This window comes from Corvus moneduloides, chromosome 3 (assembly GCF_009650955.1).
Source record: "Corvus moneduloides isolate bCorMon1 chromosome 3, bCorMon1.pri, whole genome shotgun sequence".
In the NCBI taxonomy this organism is placed as follows: Eukaryota; Metazoa; Chordata; class Aves; order Passeriformes; family Corvidae; genus Corvus; species Corvus moneduloides.
In genome coordinates this window covers 4,854-31,957 of record NC_045478.1, presented here as the reverse complement: position 1 = coordinate 31,957, position 27,104 = coordinate 4,854, and the positions used below count along the sequence as shown (strand labels likewise).

At 51.2% G+C, this 27,104-nt stretch overlaps 1 protein-coding gene across 1 annotated transcript; it reads left to right on the top strand.

Annotated features, from left to right (window-relative positions):
* Positions 1-2,488: 2,488 nt before the first annotated feature.
* Positions 2,489-23,175, top strand: LOC116442167 (protein EFR3 homolog B-like; the record flags this gene model as incomplete). The annotated part of the gene is made up of 11 exons (XM_032104869.1): positions 2,489-2,611; positions 2,772-2,944; positions 3,993-4,068; positions 10,731-10,892; positions 14,785-14,916; positions 15,010-15,077; positions 15,986-16,113; positions 16,798-16,889; positions 17,402-17,450; positions 18,612-18,718; positions 23,078-23,175. Coding segments are annotated over 11 exons (1,164 nt in total), but the record flags the coding sequence as incomplete, so codon positions are not given.
* Between the last annotated feature and the right edge of the window lie 3,929 nt (positions 23,176-27,104).

The following is a 27,104-nucleotide window of genomic DNA, read 5'->3' as shown; positions in this document are numbered from 1 at the left end:
ATTTGGGGGGGTTTGGGGATTTGAGGATTTTTGGGGTTGTTTTTAGGGATTTTGGGGTTTTTTTGGATTTGGGGTTTTTTTTGGGGAGATTTGGGGCTTTTTGGGCGAAGTTTTTGGGATTTGGGATTTTTTTGGATTTGGGAATTTTGGGGGATTTGGGGCTTTTGGGGGATTTGGGGTTTGGGTGGGAGTTGAGATTTTTTGGGGGGATTTGGGGTTTTTGGGAAGTTTTGGGGGATTTGGGGTTTTTTGGGGATTTGGGGGAAGTTTTGGGGGATTTGAGGATTTTTGGGGTTGTTTTTAGGGATTTTGAGGTTTTTTTTGGATTTGGGTTTTTTTGGGGAGATTTGGGATTTTTTGGGCAAAGTTTTTGGGATTTGGGGTTTTTTTGGATTTGGGAATTTTGGGGGATTTGGGGCTTTTGGGGGATTTGGGGTTTGGGTGGGAGTTGAGATTTTTTGGGGGGATTTGGGGTTTTTTGGGATTTGGGGGAAGTTTTGGGGGATTTGGGGCTCTCTTGGATTTGGGGGTTTTGGGGAGATTTGGGATTTTTGGGGTTTTTTTTGGGATTTGGGATTTTTGGGAAGTTGTTGGGATTTGGGGTTTTTTGGGATTTGGGGGGGTTTGGGGATTTGAGGATTTTTGGGGTTGTTTTTAGGGATTTTGGGGTTTTTTTTGGATTTGGGTTTTTTGGGGAGATTTGGGATTTTTTGGGCGAAGTTTTTGGGATTTGGGGTTTTTTTGGATTTGGGAATTTTGGGGGATTTGGGGCTTTTGGGGGATTTGGGGTTTGGTTGGGAGTTGAGATTTTTTGGGGGGATTTGGGGTTTTTGGGAAGTTGTTGGGATTTGGGGTTTTTTGGGATTTGGGGGAAGTTTTGGGGGATTTGGGGCTCTCTTGGAATTTGGGGTTTTTTGGGGGGAGATTTGGGATTTTTGGGGGTTTTTTTTGGGATTTGGGATTTTTGGGAAGTTGTTGGGATTTGGGGTTTTTCGGGATTTGGGGGGGTTTGGGGATTTGAGGATTTTTGGGGTTGTTTTTAGGGATTTTGGGTTTTTTTTGGATTTGGGGGTTTTTTTTGGGGAGATTTGGGATTTTTTGGGCGAAGTTTTTGGGATTTGGGGTTTTTTTTGGATTTGGGAATTTTGGGGGATTTGGGGCTTTTGGGGGATTTGGGGTTTGGGTGGGAGTTGAGATTTTTGGGGGGGCTTTTGGGGTTTTTGGGAAGTTTTGGGGGATTTGGGGTTTTTTGGGGATTTGGGGGAAGTTTTGGGGGATTTGAGGATTTTTGGGGTTGTTTTTAGGGATTTTGAGGTTTTTTTGGATTTGGGTTTTTTTGGGGAGATTTGGGATTTTTTGGGCAAAGTTTTTGGGATTTGGGGTTTTTTTGGATTTGGGAATTTTGGGGGATTTGGGGCTTTTGGGGGATTTGGGGTTTGGGTGGGAGTTGAGATTTTTTGGGGGGATTTGGGGTTTTTGGGAAGTTGTTGGGATTTGGAGTTTTTTGGGATTTGGGGGAAGTTTTGGGGGATTTGGGGCTCTCTTGGATTTGGGGGTTTTGGGGAGATTTGGGATTTTTGGGGTTTTTTTTGGGATTTGGGGGGGTTTGGGGATTTGAGGTTTTTTGGGGTTGTTTTTAGGGATTTTGGGGTTTTTTTGGGATTTGGGTTTTTTTGGGGGAGATTTGGGATTTTTTGGGCGAAGTTTTTGGGATTTGGGTTTTTTTTGGATTTGGGAATTTTGGGGGATTTGGGGCTTTTGGGGGATTTGGGGTTTGGTTGGGAGTTGAGATTTTTTGGGGGGATTTGGGGGTTTTTTGAGAAGTTGTTGGAATTTGGGGGTTTTTGGGGATTTGAGGTATTTTTGGGTTTATTTTTTGGGATTTGGGAATTTTTTGGGATTTGGGGGATTTTTGGGATCTGGGTTTTTTGGGGGGGACTTTGGAATTTTTTTGGATGTGGGGTTTTTTGGGATTTGGGAGGGTTGGGGTTTTTGGGGGGATTTGGGGCTTTTTTGGGATTTGAGTTTGGTTTTTTGGGATTTGGGTTTTTTTGGATTTTGGGGTTTCTTGGGGGTAAATTTGGGGTTTGTATGGATTTGGGGGTTTTGGGGGGATTTGGGGGTTTTTGGGGGAAGTTTTTGAGATTTGGGGTTTTCTTTGATTTGGATTTTTTTGGGATTTGGGGTTTTTTGGGATTTGGGTTTTTTTGGGAATTGGGATTGGGATTTTTTTGGGATTGGGGTTTTTTTTGGGGGCATTTGGGTTTTTTTGGGAGATTTGGGTTTTTTTGGGATTTGGGTTTTTTGGGGGCATTTGGGTTCTTCTTTGCTTTGGATTTTTTGGGAGATTTGGGGTTTTTTGGGATTTCTTTTTTTTTGGAATTGGGACTGGGGTTTTTTTCCGGATTTGTGTTTCTCTTCGCTTTGGATTTTTTGTGGGATTCGGGGTTGTTTTTTTTTTTTTTGGATTTGGGAGTTTTTTTCGGGATTTGGGGGTGGTTTTTTTTCGGGAGTTGAGGCTTTTTTCCCCCCCAGAATCCGGGAATTTTTTTCCCCCAGGGAAAACCGGAACCGCCTGACGCAGGTCATGCTCCTGAAATCCCTGCTCCAGGTGGGAACCCCCTTCCCGCGGGATCATCCCAGCCCCATCCCCAACTCCGGAGTAACCAAATCCCGGGATTCCCTTCCCCTGGAACGCTCCGGGCAGAGCTCGGCTCGCCCGTCACCCTTCGGAACCGCCCCAATCCCGGTTTTTCCCGGGATATTCCCAGGTTTCCGTGGGATTCCAGTGCAGCAACATGCTGACGGCGCTTCCCAGCGCCTTCCTGGACCGGCTCCTGTCGGCCGCGCTCCTGGAAGATCCCGAAATCCGACTTTTTGTCCTGGAAATCCTCAGCAGCTTCATCGACCGCCACGGGAATCGCCACAAGGTGTCCCCGGGCAGGTAAATCCCGGGAATTCCCGGCCGGGGAGGGAAATCCGGGATGGGAGCAGGGAGAATCCAAATTTGGTGAAATCCTGGATTTCCGGGAATGTCTGGGCTGGGTTTTCCAAGGGTTTTTCCCTTTGGATGCTCTGGGCTGGATCCCTCCCATCCAACCCCAGGAATTCCTGGATTTTCCCTCTTCCTGGGATTTTCCCAGCTGGGATCAGGCCCAGAAATCCGGGATGGGAGCAGGGAGAATCCAAATTTGGTGAAATCCTGGATTTCCGGGAATGTCTGGGCTGGCTTTTCCAAGGATTTTTCCCTTTGGATGCTCTGGGCTGGATCCGACCCTGAGAATTCCCAACTTTTCCTCTTTCCTGGGAATTCCCAGCCAGGGAGGGAAATCCGGGATGGGAGCAGGGAGAATCCAAATTTGGTGAAATCCTGGATTTCCGGGAATGTCTGGGCTGGGTTTTCCAAGGGTTTTTCCCTTGGGATGCTCTGGGCTGGATCCCACCCTGAGAATTCCTGGATTTTCCTCTTTCCTGGGAATTCCCAGCCAGGGAGGGAAATCCGGGATAGGAGCAGGGAGAATCCAAATTTGGTGAAATCCTGGATTTCCGGGAATGTCTGGGCTGGCTTTTCCAAGGATTTTTCCCTTGGGATGCTCTGGGATGGATCCGACCCTGAGAATTCCGGGATTTTCCTCTTTCCTGGGAATTCCCAGCCAGGGAGGGAAATCCGGGATGGGAGCAGGGAGAATCCAAATTTGGTGAAATCCTGGATTTCCGGGAATGTCTGGGCTGGCTTTTCCAAGGATTTTTCCCTTTGGATGCTCTGGGATGGATCCGACCCTGAGAATTCCTGGATTTTCCTCTTTCCTGGGAATTCCCAGCCAGGGAGGGAAATCCGGGATGGGAGCAGGGAGAATCCAAATTTGGTGAAATCCTGGATTTCCGGGAATGTCTGGGCTGGGTTTTCCAAGGGTTTTTCCCTTTGGATGCTCTGGGCTGGATCCCACCCTGAGAATTCCCAACTTTTCCCTTTTCCCGGGAATTCCCGGCAGCGCCATCGGCGACGTGGCCGTGCTGAAGCTGAAGGTGGAGAAATGTTCCCGCCAGGATTCCGTCTTCATGAAGAAGGTGCCGGAAAATCCCGAAAATCCCAAAAATCCCGAAAATCCCGGCAAGCGCCGCCCTTTTCCCCCATTTCCGGAGCGGCCCAATCCCATTCCCAAATTCCCGGGAATTCCCGGGAATCCCAATCCCGCCGGATCCCGGCTCCTCCAGGGCTTCCGGGCCGGGATTTGGGCTTTGCCGAGGTTCCGGTGCCGTTCCCGAGGCTCTCCTGGGATTCCTTGGGAATTCTCCTGCGATTCCTTGGGAATTCTCCTGCGATTCCTTGGGAATTCTCCTGGGATTCTTTGGGAATTCTCCTGCGATTCTTTGGGAATTCTCCTGGGATTCCTTGGGAATTCTCCTGCGATTCCTTGGGAATTCTCCTGGGATTCTTTGGGAATTCTCCTGCGATTCCTTGGGAATTCGCCGCCTTCCCTGGAGGCGGTCCTTGGGAAAAGCTGCGATTTGGGGGTTTTTTTGGGGGTTTTGGGGGTTTTTTGGGGTTTTTTGGGATTTTTTGGGGTTTTTTGGGTTTTTGGGGATTTGGGGTTTTTGGGGGATTTGGGGGTTTTTTAGGAATTTTGGTTTTTGGGGGATTTTGGGTTTTTTGGGGAATTTTGCAGCTTTTTTGGGGTTTTTTTTGGGAATTTTGGTTTTTTGGGGATTTTGGGTTTTTTTGGGGGGAACTTTGCAGCTTTTTTAAGGTTTTTGGGGGGATTTGGGGTTTTTTGGGGGAATTTTGTGAGTTTTTTGGGTTTTTTGGGGGATTTTGGGGGATTTGGGGGTTTTTGGGAATTTTGGGGTTTTTGGGGATTTCGGGTTTTGGGGGGATTTTGGGGTTTTTGAGAATCTTGGGTTTTTTTGGGATTTGGGTTTTTTGGGGGTTTTTGGGGTTTTTTTGGGATTTTGGGTTTTTGGGGGATTTGGAGGTTTTTTGGGAATTTCGGTTTTTTGGGGGATTTTGGGTTTTTTGGGGAATTTTGCAGCTTTTTTAAGGTTTTTGGGGGGATTTGGGGTTTTTTGGGGATTTGGGTTTTTTGGGGGAATTTTGTGAGTTTTTTGGGGTTTTTGGGGATTTTGGGGGATTTGGGGGTTTTTGGGTTTTTTTTGGAATTTTAGGGTTTTTGGGGATTTCGGTTTTTTGGGGTTTTTTGGGGGTTTTTTGGGGTTTTTTTTAGGGGTTTGGGGCTTTTTTGGGATTTGGGGTTTTTGGGGGATTTGGGGGCTTTTTGGGAATTCTGGTTTTTGGGGGGATTTTGGGTTTTTTGGAAATTTTGCAGCTTTTTGGGGGTTTTTTTGGGAATTTTGGTTTTTTTGGGGATTTTGGGTTTTTTGGGGGACTTTTGGTTTTTTGGGGGAATTTTGGGGTTTTTGGGGGGAACTTTGCAGCTTTTTTAAGGTTTTTGGGAATTTTGGGTTTTTGGGGGATTTTGGGTTTTTTGGGGAATTTTGCAGCTTTTTTGGGGGTTTTTTGGGAATTTTGGGTTTTTTGGGAATTTTGGGCTTTTTGGGGAATTTTGCAGCTTTTTTGGGGGTTTTTTTGGGAATTTCGGTTTTTTGGGGGATTTTGGGGTTTTTTTGGGAATTTTGCAGCTTTTTTGGGGTTTTTTTTGGGAATTTTGGTTTTTTGGGGATTTTGGGTTTTTTGGGGGGAACTTTGCAGCTTTTTTAAGGTTTTTGGGGGGATTTGGGGTTTTTGGGGGGAATTTTGTGAGTTTTTTGGGTTTTTGGGGGGATTTTGGGGGATTTGGGGGTTTTTGGGAATTTTGGGGTTTTTGGGGATTTCGGGTTTTGGGGGGATTTTGGGGTTTTTGAGAATCTTGGGTTTTTTGGGGATTTGGGTTTTTTGGGGTTTTTTGGGGGTTTTTGGGGTTTTTTTGGGATTTTGGGGCTTTTTTGGGATTTTGGGTTTTTGGGGGATTTGGAGGTTTTTTGGGAATTTCGGTTTTTTTGGGGGATTTTGGGTTTTTTGGGGAATTTTGCAGCTTTTTTAAGGTTTTTGGGGGATTTGGGGTTTTTTTGGGGATTTGGGGCTTTTTGGGGGAATTTTGTGAGTTTTTTGGGGTTTTTGGGGATTTTGGGGGATTGGGGGTTTTTGGGTTTTTTTTGGAATTTTAGGGTTTTTGGGGATTTCGGTTTTTGGGGGGATTTTGGGGTTTTTGAGAATCTTGGGTTTTTTGGGGATTTGGGGTTTTTGGGTTTTTTTGGGGTTTTTTTAGGGATTTGGGGCTTTTTTGGGATTTGGGGTTTTTGGGGGATTTGGGGTTTTTTTTGGGAATTTTGGGTTTTTTTGGGGAATTTTGCAGCTTTTTTGGGGGTTTTTTTGGGAATTTCGGTTTTTTGGGGGATTTTGGGTTTTTTTTGGGAATTTTGCAGCTTTTTTGGGGTTTTTTTGGGAATTTTGGTTTTTGGGGGGATTTTGGGTTTTTTGGGGGGAACTTTGCAGCTTTTTTAAGGTTTTTGGGGGGATTTGGGGTTTTGGGGGGATTTGGGGTTTTTGGGGGAATTTTGTGAGTTTTTTGGGTTTTTTGGGGATTTTGGGGGATTTGGGGGTTTTTGGGTATTTTGGGGTATTTTGGGGTTTTTTGGGAATTTTAGGGTTTTGGGGGATTTCGGTTTTTGGGGGGATTTTGGGGTTTTTGAGAATCTTGGGGTTTTTGGGGATTTGGGTTTTTTGGGGTTTTTTGGGGGTTTTTGGGGCTTTTTTGGGATTTTGGGGTTTTGGGGGATTTGGAGGTTTTTTGGGAATTTCGGTTTTTTGGGGGATTTTGGGTTTTTTGGGGAATTTTGCAGCTTTTTTAAGGTTTTTGGGGGGATTTGGGGTTTTTTGGGGATTTGGGTTTTTTGGGGGAATTTTGTGAGTTTTTTGGGGTTTTTGGGGATTTTGGGGGATTTGGGGGTTTTTGGGAATTTTGGGGTTTTTGGGGGGGAGATTCGGGGTTTTTGGGGGATTTTTGGGGTTTTTTGGGAATTTTAGGGTTTTTGGGGATTTCAGTTTTTGGGGGGATTTTGGGGTTTTTGAGAATCTTGGGTTTTTTGGGATTTGGGGTTTTTTTGGGGTTTTTTTGGGGTTTTTTTAGGGATTTGGGAGTTTTGGGGATTTTGGGGTTTTGGGGGATTTGGGTACTTTGGGGATTTTGGGGGCTTTGGGAGGATTCGGGGGGATTTCGGGTTTTTTTGGGATTTGGGGTTTTTTGGGGGATTTGAGAGTATTTTGGGGATTTGGGGGGTTTTTGGGGATTTGGGGGATTTGGGGTTTTTTGAGGGGGATTTGTCTCTTTTTTGGATTTAGGGTTTTTTTGGATTTGAGGGTTTTTTGGGGAATTTGAGGAGATTTTGGGGTTTTTTGGGGGACTTGGGGTTTTTGGGTAATTTTGCGTTTTTTGGGATTTGGGGCTTTTTTGGGGGATTTTGGTTTTTTGGGGAATTTTGCCGGTTTTTGGGTTTTTTTTGGGATTTTCGGGGATTTGGGGGATTTGGGGACTTCTTGGGGTTTGGGTTTTTTGGGGGGATTTGGGACTTTTTTGGGATTTGGGGCTTTTTGGGGGATTTGTCTCTTTTTTGGATTTGGGTTTTTTTTCTGGGAATTTGAGGGGATTTGGGGTTTGTTTGGGATTTTGGGGGATTTGGGGAGTTTTTGGGGTTTGGGGTTTTTTTTTGATTTTTGGGTTTTTTTGGGATTTCAGGGTTTTGGGGGGGATTTTGGGGGATTTGGGGCTCTTTTGGGGATTTTGGGGTTTGTGGGGGATTTGGGGACTTTGGGGATTTTGGGGGCTTTGGGAGGATTTGGGGGGGGGTTGGGAGTTTTTTGGGATTTTGAGGTTTTTTGGGTAATTTTGGGGGTTTTTTGGGGGAATTCCCAGAATTCCCACCCCGAATCCCTCTGGAATTCCCTTCTCCAAACCCTTCCAGCCCCTTCTCCCCCATCCCATTGGATAATCCCGGAATTCCCGGAATTCCCACCCCGAATCCCTCTGGAATTCCCTTCTCCAAACCCTTCCAGCCCCTTCTCCCCCATCCCATTGGATAATCCCGGAATTCCCGGAATTCCCACCCCGAATCCCTCTGGAATTCCCTTCTCCAAACCCTTCCAGCCCCTTCTCCCCCATCCCATTGGATAATCCCGGAATTCCCGGAATTCCCACCCCGAATCCCTCTGGAATTCCCTTCTCCAAACCCTTCCAGCCCCTTCTCCCCCATCCCATTGGATAATCCCGGAATTCCCAGAATTCCCGCCCCGAATCCCTCTGGAATTCCCTTCTCCAAACCCTTCCAGCCCCTTCTCCCCGATCCCATTGGATAATCCCGGAATTCCCAGAATTCCCACCCCGAATCCCTCTGGAATTCCCTTCTCCAAACCCTTCCAGCCCCTTCTCCCCGATCCCATTGGATAATCCCGGAATTCCCAGAATTCCCACCCCGAATCCCTCTGGAATTCCCTTCTCCAAACCCTTCCAGCCCCTTCTCCCCCATCCCATTGGATAATCCCGGAATTCCCAGAATTCCCACCCCGAATCCCTCTGGAATTCCCTCCTGGAAACCCTTCCAGCCCCTTCTCCCCCATCCCATTGGATAATCCCGGAATTCCCAGAATTCCCACCTCGAATCCCTCTGGAATTCCCTTCTCCAAACCCTTCCAGCCCCTTCTCCCCCATCCCATTGGATAATCCCGAAATTCCCGGAATTCCCACCCCGAATCCCTCTGGAATTCCCTTCTCCAAACCCTTCCAGCCCCTTCTCCCCCATCCCATTGGATAATCCCGGAATTCCCGGAATTCCCACCCCGAATCCCTCTGGAATTCCCTTCTCCAAACCCTTCCAGCCCCTTCTCCCCCATCCCATTGGATAATCCCGGAATTCCCAGAATTCCCACCCCGAATCCCTCTGGAATTCCCTTCTCCAAACCCTTCCAGCCCCTTCTCCCCCATCCCATTGGATAATCCTGGAATTCCCGGAATTCCCACCCCGAATCCCTCTGGAATTCCCTTCTCCAAACCCTTCCAGCCCCTTCTCCCCCATCCCATTGGATAATCCCGGAATTCCCAGAATTCCCACCCCGAATCCCTCTGGAATTCCCTCCTGGAAACCCTTCCAGCCCCTTCTCCCCCATCCCATTGGATAATCCCGGAATTCCCGGAATTCCCGCCCCGAATCCCTCTGGAATTCCCTTCTCCAAACCCTTCCAGCCCCTTCTCCCCCATCCCATTGGATAATCCCGGAATTCCCGGAATTCCCACCCCGAATCCCTCTGGAATTCCCTTCTCCAAACCCTTCCAGCCCCTTCTCCCCCATCCCATTGGATAATCCTGGAATTCCCGGAATTCCCACCCCGAATCCCTCTGGTATTCCCTTCTCCAAACCCTTCCAGCCCCTTCTCCCCCATCCCATTGGATAATCCCGGAATTCCCAGAATTCCCGCCCCGAATCCCTCTGGAATTCCCTTCTCCAAACCCTTCCAGCCCCTTCTCCCCCATCCCATTGGATAATCCCGGAATTCCCGGAATTCCCACCCCGAATCCCTCTGGAATTCCCTCCTGGAAACCCTTCCAGCCCCTTCTCCCCCATCCCATTGGATAATCCCGAAATTCCCAGAATTCCCACCCCGAATCCCTCTGGAATTCCCTTCTCCAAACCCTTCCAGCCCCTTCTCCCCCATCCCATTGGATAATCCTGAAATTCCCAGAATTCCCACCCCGAATCCCTCTGGAATTCCCTCCTGGAAACCCTTCCAGCCCCTTCTCCCCCATCCCATTGGATAATCCCGGAATTCCCGGAATTCCCACCCCGAATCCCTCTGGAATTCCCTTCTCCAAACCCTTCCAGCCCCTTCTCCCCCATCCCATTGGATAATCCCGAAATTCCCAGAATTCCCACCCCGAATCCCTCTGGAATTCCCTTCTCCAAACCCTTCCAGCCCCTTCTCCCCCATCCCATTGGATAATCCCGGAATTCCCGGAATTCCCACCCCGAATCCCTCTGGAATTCCCTTCTCCAAACCCTTCCAGCCCCTTCTCCCCCATCCCATTGGATAATCCCGGAATTCCCGGAATTCCCACCCCGAATCCCTCTGGAATTCCCTCCTGGAAACCCTTCCAGCCCCTTCTCCCCCATCCCATTGGATAATCCCGGAATTCCCGGAATTCCCACCCCGAATCCCTCTGGAATTCCCTTCTCCAAACCCTTCCAGCCCCTTCTCCCCCATCCCATTGGATAATCCCGGAATTCCCAGAATTCCCACCCCGAATCCCTCTGGAATTCCCTCCTGGAAACCCTTCCAGCCCCTTCTCCCCCATCCCATTGGATAATCCCAGAATTCCCGGAATTCCCGCCCCGAATCCCTCTGGAATTCCCTCCTGGAAACCCTTCCAGCCCCTTCTCCCCCATCCCATTGGATAATCCCGGAATTCCCACCCCGAATCCCTCTGGAATTCCCTTCTCCAAACCCTTCCAGCCCCTTCTCCCCCATCCCATTGGATAATCCTGGAATTCCCGGAATTCCCACCCCGAATCCCTCTGGAATTCCCTTCTCCAAACCCTTCCAGCCCCTTCTCCCCCATCCCATTGGATAATCCCGAAATTCCCGGAATTCCCACCCCGAATCCCTCTGGAATTCCCTTCTCCAAACCCTTCCAGCCCCTTCTCCCCCATCCCATTGGATAATCCCGGAATTCCCGGAATTCCCGCAGCACGGCCAGCAGCTCTTCCGGCACCTTTTCCTGGTTTCCAAGGAGCGGGATAACGGCCGCGAGCACTTCCGGGCGCTCTTCCGGCTCCTGGTGCTGCTCAGCCTGGAGCTGGCCAACGATGACGTCATCGTGGACCTCGTGCGCCTGGCGCTCGCCCTGCAGGTCCGGAATTGCCCGGAATGATCCGGGAATGATCTCGGAATGATCCGGGAATGATCCGGAATGAGCCGGGAATGATCCGGAATGAGCCGGAATGATCCGGGATTTGGGGATTGTTTTGGGGTTTGGGGTCTCCAACGATGACGTCATCGTGGACCTCGTGCGCCTGGCGCTCGCCCTGCAGGTCCGGAATGAGCCGGAATGATCCGGAATGATCCGGAATGATACGGGAATGATCCGGGAATGATCCGGAATGATCCGGAATGAGCCGGGAATGATCCGGAATGATCCGGGATTTGGGGATTGTTTTGGGGTTTGGGGTCTCCAACGATGACGTCATCGTGGACCTCGTGCGCCTGGCGCTCGCCCTGCAGGTCCGGAATTGTCCGGAATGATCCGGAATGATCCGGGAATGATCCGGAATGATCCGGGAATGATCCGGAATGATCCGGAATGAGCCGGGAATGATCCGGGAATGATCCGGAATGATCCGGGAATGATTCGGGATTTGATCCGGGATTTGGGGTTTGGGGTTTTTTTTTGGTATTTTGGGTTTTTTTTGGAAATTGGGGGATTTAATCCTTTGAAGGATTTGGGGGATTTAAGGGGCTTTTCTTGGGATTTCAGGGTTTTTTTGGGATCTGGGGTTTTTTTGGGGATTTGGGTTTTTTGGGGGGAATTTTTTTGACATTTGGGGGTTTTTTTGATTTGGGTTTTTTTTCAGAAATCGGGGATTTTTTTGGGATTTGGGTTTTTTTTTTAGTTTGGGATTTTTTATGGCTTTGGAGGATTTTTGGGATTGGGGGGATTTTTGGGATTGGGGGCATTTTTGGGATTTGGGTTTTTTTGGGGGGGATTGTTTTGGGGTTTGGGGTCTCCAACGATGACGTCATCGTGGACCTCGTGCGCCTGGCGCTCGCCCTGCAGGTCCGGAATGAGCCGGAATGATCCGGAATGATCCGGAATGATCTGGGATGATCCGGGAATGATCCGGAATGATCCGGAATGAGCCGGAATGATCCGGGATTTGGGGATTGTTTTGGGGTTTGGGGTCTCCAACGATGACGTCATCGTGGACCTCGTGCGCCTGGCGCTCGCCCTGCAGGTCCGGAATTGTCCGGAATGATCCGGAATGATCCGGGAATGATCCGGAATGATCCGGAATGAGCCGGGAATGATCCGGAATGATCCGGAATGATCTGGGAATGATCCGGGATTTGATCCGGGATTTGGGGTTTGGGGTTTTTTTTTGGTATTTTGGGTTTTTTTTGGAAATTGGGGGATTTAATCCTTTGAAGGATTTGGGGGATTTAAGGGGCTTTTCTTGGGATTTCAGGGTTTTTTTGGGATCTGGGGTTTTTTTGGGGATTTGGGTTTTTTGGGGGGAATTTTTTTGACATTTGGGGGTTTTTTTGATTTGGGTTTTTTTTCAGAAATCGGGGATTTTTTTGGGATTTGTTTTTTTTTTAGTTTGGGATTTTTTATGGCTTTGGAGGATTTTTGGGATTGGGGGGATTTTTGGGATTTGGGTTTTTTTGGGGGGGATTGTTTTGGGGTTTGGGGTCTCCAACGATGACGTCATCGTGGACCTCGTGCGCCTGGCGCTCGCCCTGCAGGTCCGGAATGAGCCGGAATTGTCCGGAATGATCCGGGAATGATCCGGAATGATCTCGGAATGATCCGGAATGATCCGGGATTTGATCCGGGATTTGGGGTTTTTGGGGATTTTTATTGGGGATTTTTTTGGATTTCGGTTTTTTGGGGGGTTGGGGATTTTTTTGGATTTTGGGGTTGTTTGGAAATTGGGGGATTTTGGGGGCATTTTGGGGTTTTTTTGGGTTTTGGCGTTTTTTATGACTTTGCAGTGTTTTGGGGATTTGGGGGATTTAAGGGGTTTTTTGGGATTTCAGGGTTGTTTTTGGGATCTGGGGTTTTTTTTTGGGATTTGGGGTTTTTTGGGGTTTCAGGGGGTTTTGTTCTTTGGTTATTTTTTTTCCCCCCAGGATTTGGGGTTTTTTTCTGGATTTGGAAGGGTTTTTTTGGAAATTGGGGGTTCTTTTGGGAATTTGGGTGTGGTTTTTTTGGGATTTGGAGTTTTTTTGATTTGAGGGTTTTTATGACTTCGGGACTTTCTTGGGATTTGGAGGATTTTGGGATTTAGGGGTTTTTGGGGGGATTTCAGGGGTTGTTTTGGAAATTGAGGATTTTTTGGGATTTGAGGTTTTTTGGGTTTTGGGGTTTGATTTGGGGTTTGGGTTTGATTTGGGATTTGGGGATTTTTTGGGATTTTGGTTTTTTTGGGGTTTGGAGGTTTTTCTGGATTTGGGGTTGTTTTGGAAATTGGGGGATTTTTTTGCGATTTTGGAGTTCTTTTGGTTTGGGGTTTTTTTATGACTTTGAAGGATTTTGGGGGATTTTGGGGATTTAAGGGGCTTTTCTTGGGATTTCAGGGTTGTTTTTGGGATCTGGGGTTGTTTTGGGATCTGGGGTTTTTTGGGATCTGGGGTTGTTTTGGGATCTGGGTTTTTTTTGGGATCTGGGGTTTTTTGGGATCTGGGGTTGTTTTGGGATCTGGGGTTTTTTGGGATCTGGGGTTTTTTGGGATTTCAGGGTTGTTTTGGGATTTCAGGGTTGTTTTGGGATCGGGTTTTTTGCGGATTTGGGTTTTTTGGGGGGAATTTTTTTGACATTTGGGGGTTTTTTTGATTTGGGTTTTTTTTCAGAAATCGGGGATTTTTTTGGGATTTGGGGTTTTTTTTTAGTTTGGGATTTTTTATGGCTTTGGAGGATTTTTGGGATTGGGGGGATTTTTGGGATTGGGGGCATTTTTGGGATTTGGGTTTTTTTGGGGGGGATTGTTTTGGGGTTTGGGGTCTCCAACGATGACGTCATCGTGGACCTCGTGCGCCCGGCGCTCGCCCTGCAGGTCCGGAATTGTCCGGAATGATCCGGAATGATACGGAATGATCTGGGAATGATCCGGGATTTGGGGCTTGATTTGGGATTTGGGGATTTTTCTGGATTTGGGGTTGTTTTGGGAGGTTTCAGGGTTTTTTGTATTTTGGGTGGTTTTTTTCAGGATTTGGGGTTTTTTTTGGAAATTGGGGTTTTTTGGGATTTGGGGTTTTTTGGGGGTTTCAGGTTTTTCTGTGTTTTGGGGTTTTTTTCCCAGGATTTGTTTTTTTTCTGGATCTGGGGGTTTTTTTGGAAATTGGGGTTGCTTTTGGGAGTTGGAGGTCTTCCGGGATTTAGGGGTTTTTTGGGATTTCAGGGGTTCTTTTGGAAATTGGGTTTTTTTGGGGTTTGGGTTTTTTTGGAGGGATTTGGGGTTTTTTGGGGTGGATTTGGGGTTTTTTGGGGGATTTGAGGTTCTTTAGGGGGGATTTGGGGTTTTATTGAATTTTTGGGGGGGATTGCAGTTTTTTGGGGGATTTGGGCTTTTATTGGATTTTTGGCGGAGATTTGGGGTTTTTTTTGGGTTTTTTGGGCGGGATTTGGGGTTTTATTGAATTTTTGGGGGGGATTGCGGTTTTTTTGGGGATTTGGGCTTTTATTGGATTTTTGGCGGAGATTTGGGGTTTTTTTGGGGTTTTTTGGGCGGGATTTGGGGTTTTATTGAATTTTTGGGGGGGATTGCGGTTTTTTTGGGGATTTGGGCTTTTATTGGATTTTTGGCGGAGATTTGGGGTTTTTTTGGGGTTTTTTGGGCGGGATTTGGGGTTTTATTGAATTTTTGGGGTGGATTTGGGGTTTTTTTTTTTTATGGGATGCGATTTAAGCTCCCTCGCCACCCAACCGTTCCGCGCCGCCGCCAATTCCCTGCAGCACACGGGGATCCAACCCCTCCGGGAATGCGCTTTGACGCCGATCCCATGGGATTTTCCCGGTTTTCCAGGAGCTGGCGCAGAGCCCTGAGGAGCAGCTCCCGCCCTACAACCGCTGCGCCCTCCTGGCGCTCGGGGCCGCCTACCTGAGCCTCATCAGCCAACTGCTGACCGTGCCGCCCTTCTTCCAGCACATCCAGGAGGTGCGGCCGCAATCCCGGGAATCCCGGCAATTCCGGGACCATTCCAGCACATCCCGGAAGCTCCGAGCTGGGCTCCATCCCCGTTTTCCGCAGGTGATCCAGAGCCGGCAGAAGGAGGCGCCGTTCCTGCTGCCCGAGGAGGTGTTCGGGGAGAACCCCAGGTGAGGGCGGGGAACGGAGCATTCCCGGTTTTCTGATCCCGAGGGGTTGGGCTGGAATTCCCAGGGAATGCCCGGATCCCTGGCAGTGCCCAAGGAAAGGCTGGAGCAGCCTGGGATCATCGGGGGAGGTGCCGGCCTTGGAATGGGATGGGATTGAAGCTGCGTGGATCCCAGCCAAAGCATTCCGGGATTGTGGGATGCAGGAGGCTCCGAATCCATGGCCAGGGGTTTTTCTGGAAGTCGGGGATGGGAAAGGGAAGGGAGAGCCTTCCTGGAGTGCCGAGATTCCCAGGGAAGGGCCTGGAGGCCGGAATTCCTTCCCGCAGAGGAGTCGGGATGGGGCTGGATCCAATGGCAGGCTGGGAGAGGCGGGAATGGAGGGATTTCCCTGGGAAAGGGGAGCTTGGGCTGGGATCTTGGGAAGGAATTCCCGGCTGCGCTGGAATTCCCAGGGAATCCCTGGGAGCATCCAAGGAAAGGCTGGAGCAGCCTGGGATCATTGGTGGGATGGGATCCGGATGGGATTGAAGGTCCCTTCCCATGAAACCATTCCGGGATTCCCGGATTATCAGCCCCGGGAATGGCAGGTTGGGAAGGACGCGAGAATTTTCCATGGGGAGAGGAAAACCTGTCCCAGCTTCCCTCGGGAACCGCCGGAGCCATTCCAGGGCCGGCTCCGCTTGGATTTTGGGAAAAGCTCCCTCATCCTGTGGAGCTCCGGAATAGGGAATGGCGACATTCCCGAGGTTTCCAGAGCTCCAGGAGTGTTTGGACAACGCTCCGGCACCGGGCGGGATTTTGGGATGAGAGCACGGCCTGGAATTGAATCCGTGAGCCCTGCGGATCCCATGGAGCTTGGAACATCCCATAATTCCTCTCTTTCCATGGATTTTCCCGTTTCTCCGCAGGGTGAGCGGGAGCCTGGATCAGCTGGGGCCGGAGGTTTTCTTCTGGCAGAGTAAAATCAGCGAAATCCTGGGAAGCAGCGGATACAGCCTGGAGCGGCTCAGCATTCCCTACGTGCCGCAGCTGACCGGTACGGAAAACCGGGAAAACCGGGAAAACCGGGATAACCTGGGATTCGGGACAGGCCGGGCTGGGAATGTGGGATCCTCGCCATTCCCTGCCTCCTGCCCCTCCACCCTTTATCCCAAATCCCAACTCTCCTGGAGCCCCTTCCGCCTTGGGAAGCGGCTCCGAGGATTCCCTGGATCCTTCCCTGATCCAGCCGGACATTCCCGCCTCTCCCAGCCTGCCATTGGATCCAGCCCCATCCCGACTCCTCTGCGGGAAGGAATTCCGGCCTCCAGGCCCTTCCCTGGGAATCTCGGCACTCCAGGAAGGCTCTCCCTTCCCTTTCCCATCCCCGACTTCCAGAAAAACCCCTGGCCATGGATTCGGAGCCTCCTGCATCCCACAATCCCGGAATGCTTTGGCTGGGATCCACGCAGCTTCAATCCCATCCCATTCCAAGGCCGGCACCTGCCCCGATGATCCCAGGCTGCTCCAGCCTTTCCTTGGACACTCCCGGGGATTCCCTGGGAATTCCAGCCCAGCCGGGAATTCCTTCCCAAGATCCCAGCCCAAGCTCCCCTTTCCCACTGAAGCCGTTCCCTGTGCCCTGTCCTGGCTGGATTTCGGGAATGGCTTTTCCCGGAGTCGGGCTGGGATTCCGAGGCCGGAATCGTTTCCTGATGCCGCCGTTGCCGTTCCTTCCCAGACGAGGATCGTTTATCCAAGAGGAAAAGCATCGGAGAAACCATTTCCCTGCAGGTGGAGGTGGAATCCAGGAACAGCCCAGAGCGGGAGCAGGTCCGGCATCCAGAGCTGGGAATTCCCTCGGGATGTGCCCTTCAACCCTCCCTTAACTGTGGGAATTCATGGAATTGGTGGTGGTGGAAAACTCCGGGATCACCGACGGCTTCCCAGGAATTTTCTGGGAATGTCAGGGAATTCCCAACTCCCTCTGGCGCTTCCCAAATTCCCGCCCAGGCGCCGGCAAATCCCGTTTTCCACGGGATCCTGGGTGTCCCAGTGCTGGCGTTGGGTGGCCAATCCCAGCATTCCGAGATTTGTCGGGTCAGAAAGGACCCGAAATTCCCACTGGAATTCCTGATTTTCCCTGGATTCCCTTTCCTTAGGAATCTTCAGAGGGGGATAAACCTGGGCTGCTCCAGCTGGAAAAATCCCGGGTTTTTTTAGGAGAAATATCCCAGATTTTTATGGAGAAACAACAAAACCAGAGCCTGGCCTGGTGGGTCTGGGATTCCCACCTGGAATTCCGGGCTTTTCCTGGAATCTCATCCCGATTTCCTTCCCCGCAGAGAGCTCCGGCGGAGGAGATCACCTACGAGACGCTGAAAAAGGCCATCGGTAAGGGAGGGAATCCCGGGAATTCCGGCAATTCCAGGAATTCCAGGAATTCCAGGAATTTTGGGAATTCGGGAATGGGATGGGGGTTTTATATTCGGAGGGGTTTTGGAGATTTCGGTTCTGGTTTTTTTTGGGGATTTGGGGTTTTTTTGGGATTTAGGTTTTTCTGGGATTTGGGGATTTTGGGGAAGTTTCGGCGATTTGGGGTTTTTTGGGAATTTTGGGGGGTTTAGGGTTTTCTTGGATTTGGGGTTTTTTGGGGGAATTTGGGGTTTTTTTGAGGGGTGGGAGGGTTTTTTTTGGATTTAGGGATTTTTTTTGGATTTACGAGGACTTTTTGGAATTTGGGATTTTTTGGGATTTGGGGTTTTCTTGGGGATTTGAGGGGGTTTTTTATTTTCAGGGGTTTTTTTTGGATTTGGGGTATTTTGGACATTTTGGGCATCTCTTTATTTGGGGGGGTTCTGGGATTTGGGGTTTTTTGGGGGGATTTGGGGTTTTTTGGGGATTTTTTTTTTTTTTCAGATTTGGAGCTGGTTTTGAGATTTGGGGTTTTTTGGGATTTGGGGCTTTTTTGAGGCATTTGGGAGTTTTTCAGAATTTGGGCGTTTTTTGGTATTTGGGGGATTTGTGGGGGGGGATTTGTTGTTTTTGGGGGATTTGGACTTTTTTGGGGGATTTTTTGTTTTGTTTGTTTGGGATTTGTTTGGAATTTGGGAAATGGGGGAACTTGGAAAAGCTCTGGGAGACAGAGGCCGAGCATTCCCAGCCGCGTCCCGCCAAATCCCTGGGCATTTCAATCCCTCCGGGAATTGGGCTCCACCACCGGGCAGCTCCAATCCCTGGCCGCTCTTTCCATGGAAAACCATTCCCAACATCCCCCGGAGCTCCCCCGGAGCCCATTCCCGCTTTTCCTGTGGGAAAAGCCATTCCCGATCCCACCTGGCCGCTTCCTCCCGGCCAGGAATTCCAGAGCGGGAAAAGCCCTCGGGATCCTCCTTTTCTCCAGGCTGAGCCTTCCCGGCTCCTTCCTCTTCTCCAGCCCCTTCCCTGAATCCGTTCCCAACTCTCCGTGGGATGGATCCCACCCCCAATCCCCACCCTGGCCCCCTTCTCCTCCAGTGGGAAAAGCCGGCATTCCCGCTTTTCCCGCTTTTCCAGTGGACAGCGTGGCCGTGGAGGAGCAGGAGCGGGAGCGCCGGCGCCAGGTGGTGGAGAAGTTCCAGAAGGCTCCGTTCGAGGAGATCGCCGCCCACTGCGGAGCCCGGGTCAGTCGGCGCCGCGTTCCCGGGAATTCCGCCGGGAACGGGGGGTCGGGAAGGAGGTGCCGGGAGCGGAAGGGCTGGAAAAGATGGGAAAGAGGGAAGGGAAACGGGGATGGAATGAGGGGAGGGAGGCGAGGGCTGGAGAGATGGAAAGAGCCGGTGCCCGATGAGCCCCAAACAGCCCCAAAAAGCGGCCGATCCAAAAGCCTCAAAAAGCCCCAAAAGCCCCAAAAAGCCCCAAAAAACGCAAGCCGGCAGAGGCCCAAAAAGGCACCAAAAATCCCCAAAAAGCCACCAAAAAAATCCCAAAAAAGCCACCAAAAAATCCCCAAAAAAGCCTCAAAAAGCCCCAAAAAACACAAGCCTGCAGAGGCCCAAAAAGGCACCAAAAGCCACCAAAAAAATCCTCAAAAATCCCCAAAAAGCCCCAAAAAACGCAAGCCTGCAGAGGCCCAAAAAGGCACCAAAAGCCACCAAAAAATCCCCAAAAATCCCCAAAAAGCCTCAAAAATCGCAAGCCGGCAGAGGCCCAAAAAGGCACCAAAAATCCCCAAAAAGCCACCAAAAAATCCCAAAAAAGCCCCAAAAAGCCTCAAAAAGCCCCAAAAAATGCAAGCCTGCAGAGGCCCAAAAAGGCACCAAAAGCCAGCAAAAAATCCCAAAAAAGCCCCAAAAAGCCCCAAAAAACGCAAGCCTGCAGAGGCCCAAAAAGCCCCCCAAAAATTCCCGGAAAGCCTCAAAAAGCCCCAAAAAATGCAAGCCTGCAGAGGCCCAAAAAGCCCCAAAAGCCACCAAAAAATCCCCAAAAAGCCCCAAAAAGCCCCCAAAAACGCAAGCCTGCAGAGGCCCAAAAAGGCACCAAAAATCCCCAAAAAGCCACCAAAAAATCCCCAAAAAAGCCCCAAAAAGCCTCAAAAAGCCCCAAAAAACGCAAGCCTGCAGAGGCCCAAAAAGGCACCAAAAGCCAGCAAAAAATCCCCAAAAATCCCCAAAAAGCCTCAAAAAACGCAAGCCTGCAGAGGCCCAAAAAGGCACCAAAAGCCACCAAAAAATCCCAAAAAAGCCCCAAAAAGCCCCAAAAAACGCAAGCCTGCAGAGGCCCAAAAAGCCCCCCAAAAATCCCCAAAAAGCCCCAAAAAGCCACCAAAAAATCCCAAAAAAGCCCCAAAAAGCCCCCAGAAACGCAAGCCGGCAGAGGCCCAAAAAGGCACCAAAAATCCCCAAAAAGCCACCAAAAAAATCCCAAAAAATCCCCAAAAAGCCTCAAAAAGCCCCAAAAAACGCAAGCCTGCAGAGGCCCAAAAAGCCCCAAAAGCCACCAAAAAATCCCAAAAAAGCCCCAAAAAGCCCCCAAAAACACAAGCCGGCAGAGGCCCAAAAAGGCACCAAAAAATCCCCAAAAAGCCACCAAAAAATCCCCAAAAAGCCACCAAAAAATCCCAAAAAAGCCCCAAAAAGCCTCAAAAAGCCCCAAAAAAGGCAAGCCTGCAGAGGCCCAAAAAGGCACCAAAAGCCACCAAAAAATCCCCAAAAATTCCCAAAAAGCCTCAAAAATCGCAAGCCGGCAGAGGCCCAAAAAGGCACCAAAAATCCCCAAAAAGCCACCAAAAAAATCCCAAAAAAGCCCCAAAAAGCCCCAAAAAGCCCCAAAAAACGCAAGCCTGCAGAGGCCCAAAAAGCCCCCAAAAGCCACCAAAAAATCCCCAAAAATCCCCAAAAAGCCCCAAAAATCCCCAAAAAACACAAGCCGGCAGAGGCCCAAAAAGACACCAAAAGTCCCCAAAAAGCCACCAAAAAATCCCAAAAAAGCCCCAAAAAGCCTCAAAAAGCCCCAAAAAATGCAAGCCTGCAGAGGCCCAAAAAGGCACCAAAAGCCACCAAAAAATCCCCAAAAAGCCCCAAAAAGCCCCCAAAAATCGCAAGCCGGCAGAGGCCCAAAAAGGCACCAAAAGTCCCCAAAAAGCCACCAAAAAATCCCAAAAAAGCCCCAAAAAGCCTCAAAAAGCCCCAAAAAGCCACCAAAAAAATCCCAAAAAAGCCCCAAAAAGCCCCAAAAAGCCCCAAAAAACACAAGCCTGCAGAGGCCCAAAAAGGCACCAAAAGTCCCCAAAAAGCCACCAAAAAATCCCAAAAAAGCCCCAAAAAGCCTCAAAAAGCCCCAAAAAAGGCAAGCCTGCAGAGGCCCAAAAAGGCACCAAAAGCCACCAAAAAATCCCAAAAAAGCCCCAAAAAGCCCCAAAAAACGCAAGCCTGCAGAGGCCCAAAAAGCCCCCCAAAAATCCCCAAAAGTCCCCAAAAAGCCACCAAAAAATCCCAAAAAAGCCCCAAAAAGCCCCCAGAAACGCAAGCCGGCAGAGGCCCAAAAAGGCACCAAAAATCCCCAAAAAGCCACCAAAAAAATCCCAAAAAATCCCCAAAAAGCCTCAAAAATCCCCAAAAAAACGCAAGCCTGCAGAGGCCCAAAAAGCCCCAAAAGCCACCAAAAAATCCCAAAAAAGCCCCAAAAAGCCCCCAAAAACACAAGCCGGCAGAGGCCCAAAAAGGCACCAAAAAATCCCCAAAAAGCCACCAAAAAATCCCCAAAAAGCCACCAAAAAATCCCAAAAAAGCCCCAAAAAGCCTCAAAAAGCCCCAAAAAAAGGCAAGCCTGCAGAGGCCCAAAAAGGCACCAAAAGCCACCAAAAAATCCCCAAAAATTCCCAAAAAGCCTCAAAAATCGCAAGCCGGCAGAGGCCCAAAAAGGCACCAAAAATCCCCAAAAAGCCACCAAAAAAAATCCCAAAAAAGCCCCAAAAAGCCCCAAAAAGCCCCAAAAAACGCAAGCCTGCAGAGGCCCAAAAAGCCCCCAAAAGCCACCAAAAAATCCCCAAAAATCCCCAAAAAGCCCCAAAAATCCCCAAAAAACACAAGCCGGCAGAGGCCCAAAAAGGCACCAAAAGTCCCCAAAAAGCCACCAAAAAATCCCAAAAAAGCCCCAAAAAGCCTCAAAAAGCCCCAAAAAATGCAAGCCTGCAGAGGCCCAAAAAGGCACCAAAAGCCACCAAAAAATCCCCAAAAAGCCCCAAAAAGCCCCCAAAAATCGCAAGCCGGCAGAGGCCCAAAAAGGCACCAAAAGTCCCCAAAAAGCCACCAAAAAATCCCAAAAAAGCCCCAAAAAAGCCTCAAAAAGCCCCAAAAAGCCACCAAAAAAAATCCCAAAAAAGCCCCAAAAAGCCCCAAAAATCCCGAAAAAACACAAGCCTGCAGAGGCCCAAAAAGGCACCAAAAGTCCCCAAAAAGCCACCAAAAAATCCCAAAAAAGCCCCAAAAAGCCTCAAAAAGCCCCAAAAAAGGCAAGCCTGCAGAGGCCCAAAAAGGCACCAAAAATCCCCAAAAAGCCACCAAAAATCCCCAAAAGCCACCAAAAAATCCCAAAAAAGCCCCAAAAAGCCCCAAAAATCCCCAAAAATCACAAGCCGGCAGAGGCCCAAAAAGGCACCAAAAGTCCCCAAAAAGCCACCAAAAAATCCCAAAAAAGCCCCAAAAAGCCCCAAAAAGCCCCAAAAAGCCACCAAAAAATCCCAAAAAAGCCCCAAAAATCCCCAAAAAGCCCCAAAAAATGCAAGCCTGCAGAGGCCAAAAAGGCACCAAAAGCCACCAAAAAATCCCCAAAAATCCCCAAAAAGCCCCCAAAAAACGCAAGCCGGCAGAGGCCCAAAAAGGCACCAAAAATCCCCAAAAAGCCACCAAAAAAATCCCAAAAAAGCCCCAAAAAGCCTCAAAAAGCCCCCAAAAACGCAAGCCTGCAGAGGCCCAAAAAGGCACCAAAAATCCCCAAAAAGCCACCAAAAATCCCCAAAAAGCCACCAAAAAAATCCCAAAAAAGCCCCAAAAAGCCTCAAAAATCCCCAAAAAACGCAAGCCTGCAGAGGCCCAAAAAGCCCCAAAAGCCACCAAAAAATCCCAAAAAAGCCCCAAAAAGCCTCAAAAATCCCCAAAAAACGCAAGCCTGCAGAGGCCCAAAAAGCCCCAAAAGCCACCAAAAAATCCCCAAAAAGCCTCAAAAAGGCCCAAAACCCAAAAGCCCCAAAAAGCCCGAAAACCCTCAAAAAAGCCCCAAAAAAGGCCCAGAAAATCCCCAAAAAAACCCCAAAAAAACCCCTAAAAAAGCCCGAAAAGACCCCAAAAAGTTCCAAAAAAGCCCCAAAAAGTTCCAAAAAATCCCCAAAAAGCCCCAAAAATCCCCAAAAAGCCCCCAAACCCCCTCCCAAATCCCCCAAATCCGCAGCTCCGAGGGCTCCCGGGGGGCCGGGCAGGGCAGGGTCCCGCGCGGCGCTCGGAATTCCGGCGTTTTCCCGGGAATGACGAATCCTGGCTTTCCAGGCCTCGCTGCTCCGGAGCAAACTGAACCAGATCTTCGAGATCACCATCCGGTGAGGGAGCAGCGGGATCGGGATCGGCATCGGGATCGGCATCGGGATCGGCGGGATTGGGATGGGCGGGATTGGGATCGGTGGGATCAGTGGAATTGGGATCAGCGGGATTGGGAGGGGCGGGATTGGGAGGGGCGGGATTGGGATCAGCGGGATTGGGAGGGGCGGGATCAGTGGGATCGGCGGGATTGGGAGGGGCGGGATCGGTGGGATCAGCGGGATTAGGATGGGCGGAATTGGGATCAGCGGGATTGGGATCAGCGGGATTGGGATCAGCGGGATTGGGATGGGCGGGATTGGGATCGGCGGGATTGGGATCAGTGGGATTGGGATCAGCGGGATTGGGATCGGCGGGATTGGGATCAGTGGGATTGGGATCAGCGGGATTGGGAGGGGCGGGATCAGTGGGATCGGCGGGATTGGGAGGGGCGGGATTGGGATCAGTGGGATTGGGAGGGGCGGGATCAGTGGGATCGGCGGGATTGGGATCAGCGGGATTGGGATCAGTGGGATTGGGAGGGGCGGGATCAGTGGGATCGGCGGGATTGGGATGGGCGGGATTGGGATCGGCGGGATTGGGATCAGTGGGATTGGGATCAGCGGGATTGGGAGGGGCGGGATCAGTGGGATCGGCGGGATTGGGATCAGTGGGATTGGGATCAGTGGGATTGGGAGGGGCGGGATCAGTGGGATCAGTGGGATTGGGATCAGTGGGATTGGGATCGGCGGGATTGGGATGGGCGGGATTGGGATCAGGGGGATTGGGATGGGCGGGATTGGGAGGGGCGGGATTGGGATCAGCGGGATTGGGATGGGCGGGATTGGGAGGGGCGGGATCAGTGGGATCGGCGGGATTGGGATCAGCGGGATTGGGATCAGCGGGATTGGGATGGGCGGGATTGGGATCAGCGGGATTGGGATCAGTGGGATTGGGAGGGGCGGGATTGGGATGGGCAGGATTGGGATCGGTGGGATCAGTGGAATTGGGATCAGTGGGATTGGGAGGGGCGGGATTGGGATGGGCGGGATCGGTGGGATCAGCGGGATTAGGATGGGCGGGATTGGGATCAGCGGGATTGGGATGGGCGGAATTGGGATCAGCGGGATTGGGAGGGGCGGGATTGGGATGGGCAGGATTGGGATCGGTGGGATCAGTGGAATTGGGATCAGTGGGATTGGGAGGGGCGGGATTGGGATGGGTGGGATCGGTGGGATCAGCGGGATTGGGATGGGCGGAATTGGGATCAGCGGGATTGGGATCAGTGGGATTGGGAGGGGCGGGATTGGGAGGGGCGGGATCAGTGGGATCAGCGGGATTGGGATCAGCGGGATTGGGATCAGCGGGATTGGGAGGGGCGGGATCAGTGGGATCGGCGGGATTGGGATCAGTGGGATTGGGATCAGTGGGATTGGGAGGGGCGGGATCGGTGGGATCAGCGGGATTAGGATGGGCGGAATTGGGATGGGCGGGATTGGGATCGGTGGGATCAGTGGACTTGGGATCAGTGGGATTGGGAGGGGCGGGATTGGGATGGGCGGGATCGGTGGGATCAGCGGGATTGGGATGGGCGGAATTGGGATCAGTGGGATTGGGATCAGTGGGATTGGGAGGGGCGGGATCGGTGGGATCAGCGGGATTAGGATGGGCGGAATTGGGATCAGCGGGATTGGGATCGGCGGGATTGAGATTGCAGGGATTGGGATTGCCAGGATTGGGATTGGCAGGATTGGGATCAGAAGGATTGGGATTGGTGGGATTGGGATCAGCGGGATTGGGATGGGCGGGATTGGGAGGGGCGGGATCGGTGGGATCAGCGGGATTGGGATCAGCGGGATTGGGAGGGGCGGGATCAGTGGGATTGGCGGGATTGGGATGGGCGGGATTGGGATCAGCGGGATTGGGAGGGGCGGGATCAGTGGGATCGGCGGGATTGGGATCAGTGGGATTGGGATCAGCGGGATTGGGAGGGGCGGGATCAGTGGGATCGGCGGGATTGGGATGGGCGGGATTGGGATGGGCAGGATTGGGATCGGTGGGATCAGTGGAATTGGGATCAGTGGGATTGGGAGGGGCGGGATTGGGATCGGTGGGATCAGTGGAATTGGGATCAGTGGGATTGGGAGGGGCGGGATTGGGATGGGCGGGATCGGTGGGATCAGCGGGATTGGGATGGGCGGAATTGGGATCAGCGGGATTGGGAGGGGCGGGATCGGGAGGGGCGGGATCGGTGGGATCAGCGGGATTGGGATGGGCGGAATTGGGATCAGCGGGATTGGGATCAGTGGGATTGGGATCAGTGGGATTGGGAGGGGCGGGATCGGTGGGATCAGCGGGATTAGGATGGGCGGAATTGGGATCAGCGGGATTGGGATCGGCGGGATTGAGATTGCAGGGATTGGGATTGCCAGGATTGGGATTGGCAGGATTGGGATCAGAAGGATTGGGATTGGTGGGATTGGGATCAGCGGGATTGGGATGGGCGGGATTGGGAGGGGCGGGATCGGTGGGATCGGCGGGATTGGGATCAGCGGGATTGGGAGGGGCGGGATCAGTGGGATTGGCGGGATTGGGATGGGCGGGATTGGGATCAGCGGGATTGGGATGGGCGGGATTGGGATGGGCGGGATCGGTGGGATCAGCGGGATTAGGATGGGCGGAATTGGGATCAGTGGGATTGGGAGGGGCGGGATCGGGAGGGGCGGGATCGGTGGGATCAGCGGGATTGGGATGGGCGGGATTGGGTTCGGTGGGATCAGTGGAATTGGGATCAGCGGGATTGGGATCGGCAGCATTGGGATGGCTGGGATTGGGATTGCCAGGATTGGGATCAGTGGGATCGGGGTCAGCGGGATTGGGATCGGCGGGATTGAGATTGCAGGGATTGGGATCGGCAGCATTGGGATTGGCAGGATTGGGATCAGAAGGATTGGGATTGGCGGGATTGGGATGGGCGGGATTGGGATTGGCAGGAACGGGATCAGCGGGATTGGGATCGGTGGGAGCGGGATCAGGATCACCGGGATTGGGATTGCCGGGTTTGGGATCGGCAGCATTGGAATCGCCAGGATTGGGATTGCCGGGATCGGGATCAGTGGGATCGGGGTCAGCGGGATTGGGATCAGCGGGATTGGGATCAGCGGGATTGGGATGGGCGGGATCGGTGGGATCAGCGGGATTGGGATCAGCGGGATTGGGATTGCCGGGATCGGGATCAGTGGGATCGGGGTCAGCGGGATTGGGATCGGCGGGATTGAGATTGCAGGGATTGGGATCGGCAGCATTGGGATTGGCAGGATTGGGATCAGGATTGGGATTGGCGGGATTGGGATTGGTGGGATTGGGATCAGTGGGATTGGGATGGGTGGGGTTGGGATGGGCGGGATTGGGATTGCCAGGATCGGTGGGATCAGCAGGATTGGGATCAGCGGGATTGGGATCAGCGGCATTGGGATTGGCAGGATCGGGATCAGTGGGATTGGGATCGGTGGGAGCGGGATCGGCAGGATGGGAACAGGAGCGGCTCCTGGGTGGTCGCCTTTCCCATTCCCAAATCCCCTTTCCCATTCCCAAATCCCCTTTTCCCACCCCAAATCCCCTTTCCCATTCCCAAATCCCCTTTCCCACCCCAAATCCCCTTTTCCCACCCCAAATCCCCTTTCCCATTCCCAAATCCCCTTTTCCCACCCCAAATCCCCTTTCCCACCCCAAATCCCCTTTTCCCACCCCAAATCCCCTTTTCCCACCCCAAATCCCCTTTCCCACCCCAAATCCCCTTTTCCCACCCCAAATCCCCTTTCCCATTCCCAAATCCCCTTTTCCCACCCCAAATCCCCTTTTCCCACCCCAAATCCCCTTTTCCCACCCCAAATCCCCTTTTCCCACCCCAAATCCCCTTTCCCATTCCCAAATCCCCTTTCCCATTCCCAAATCCCCTTTTCCCATTCCCAAATCCCCTTTCCCATTCCCAAATCCCCTT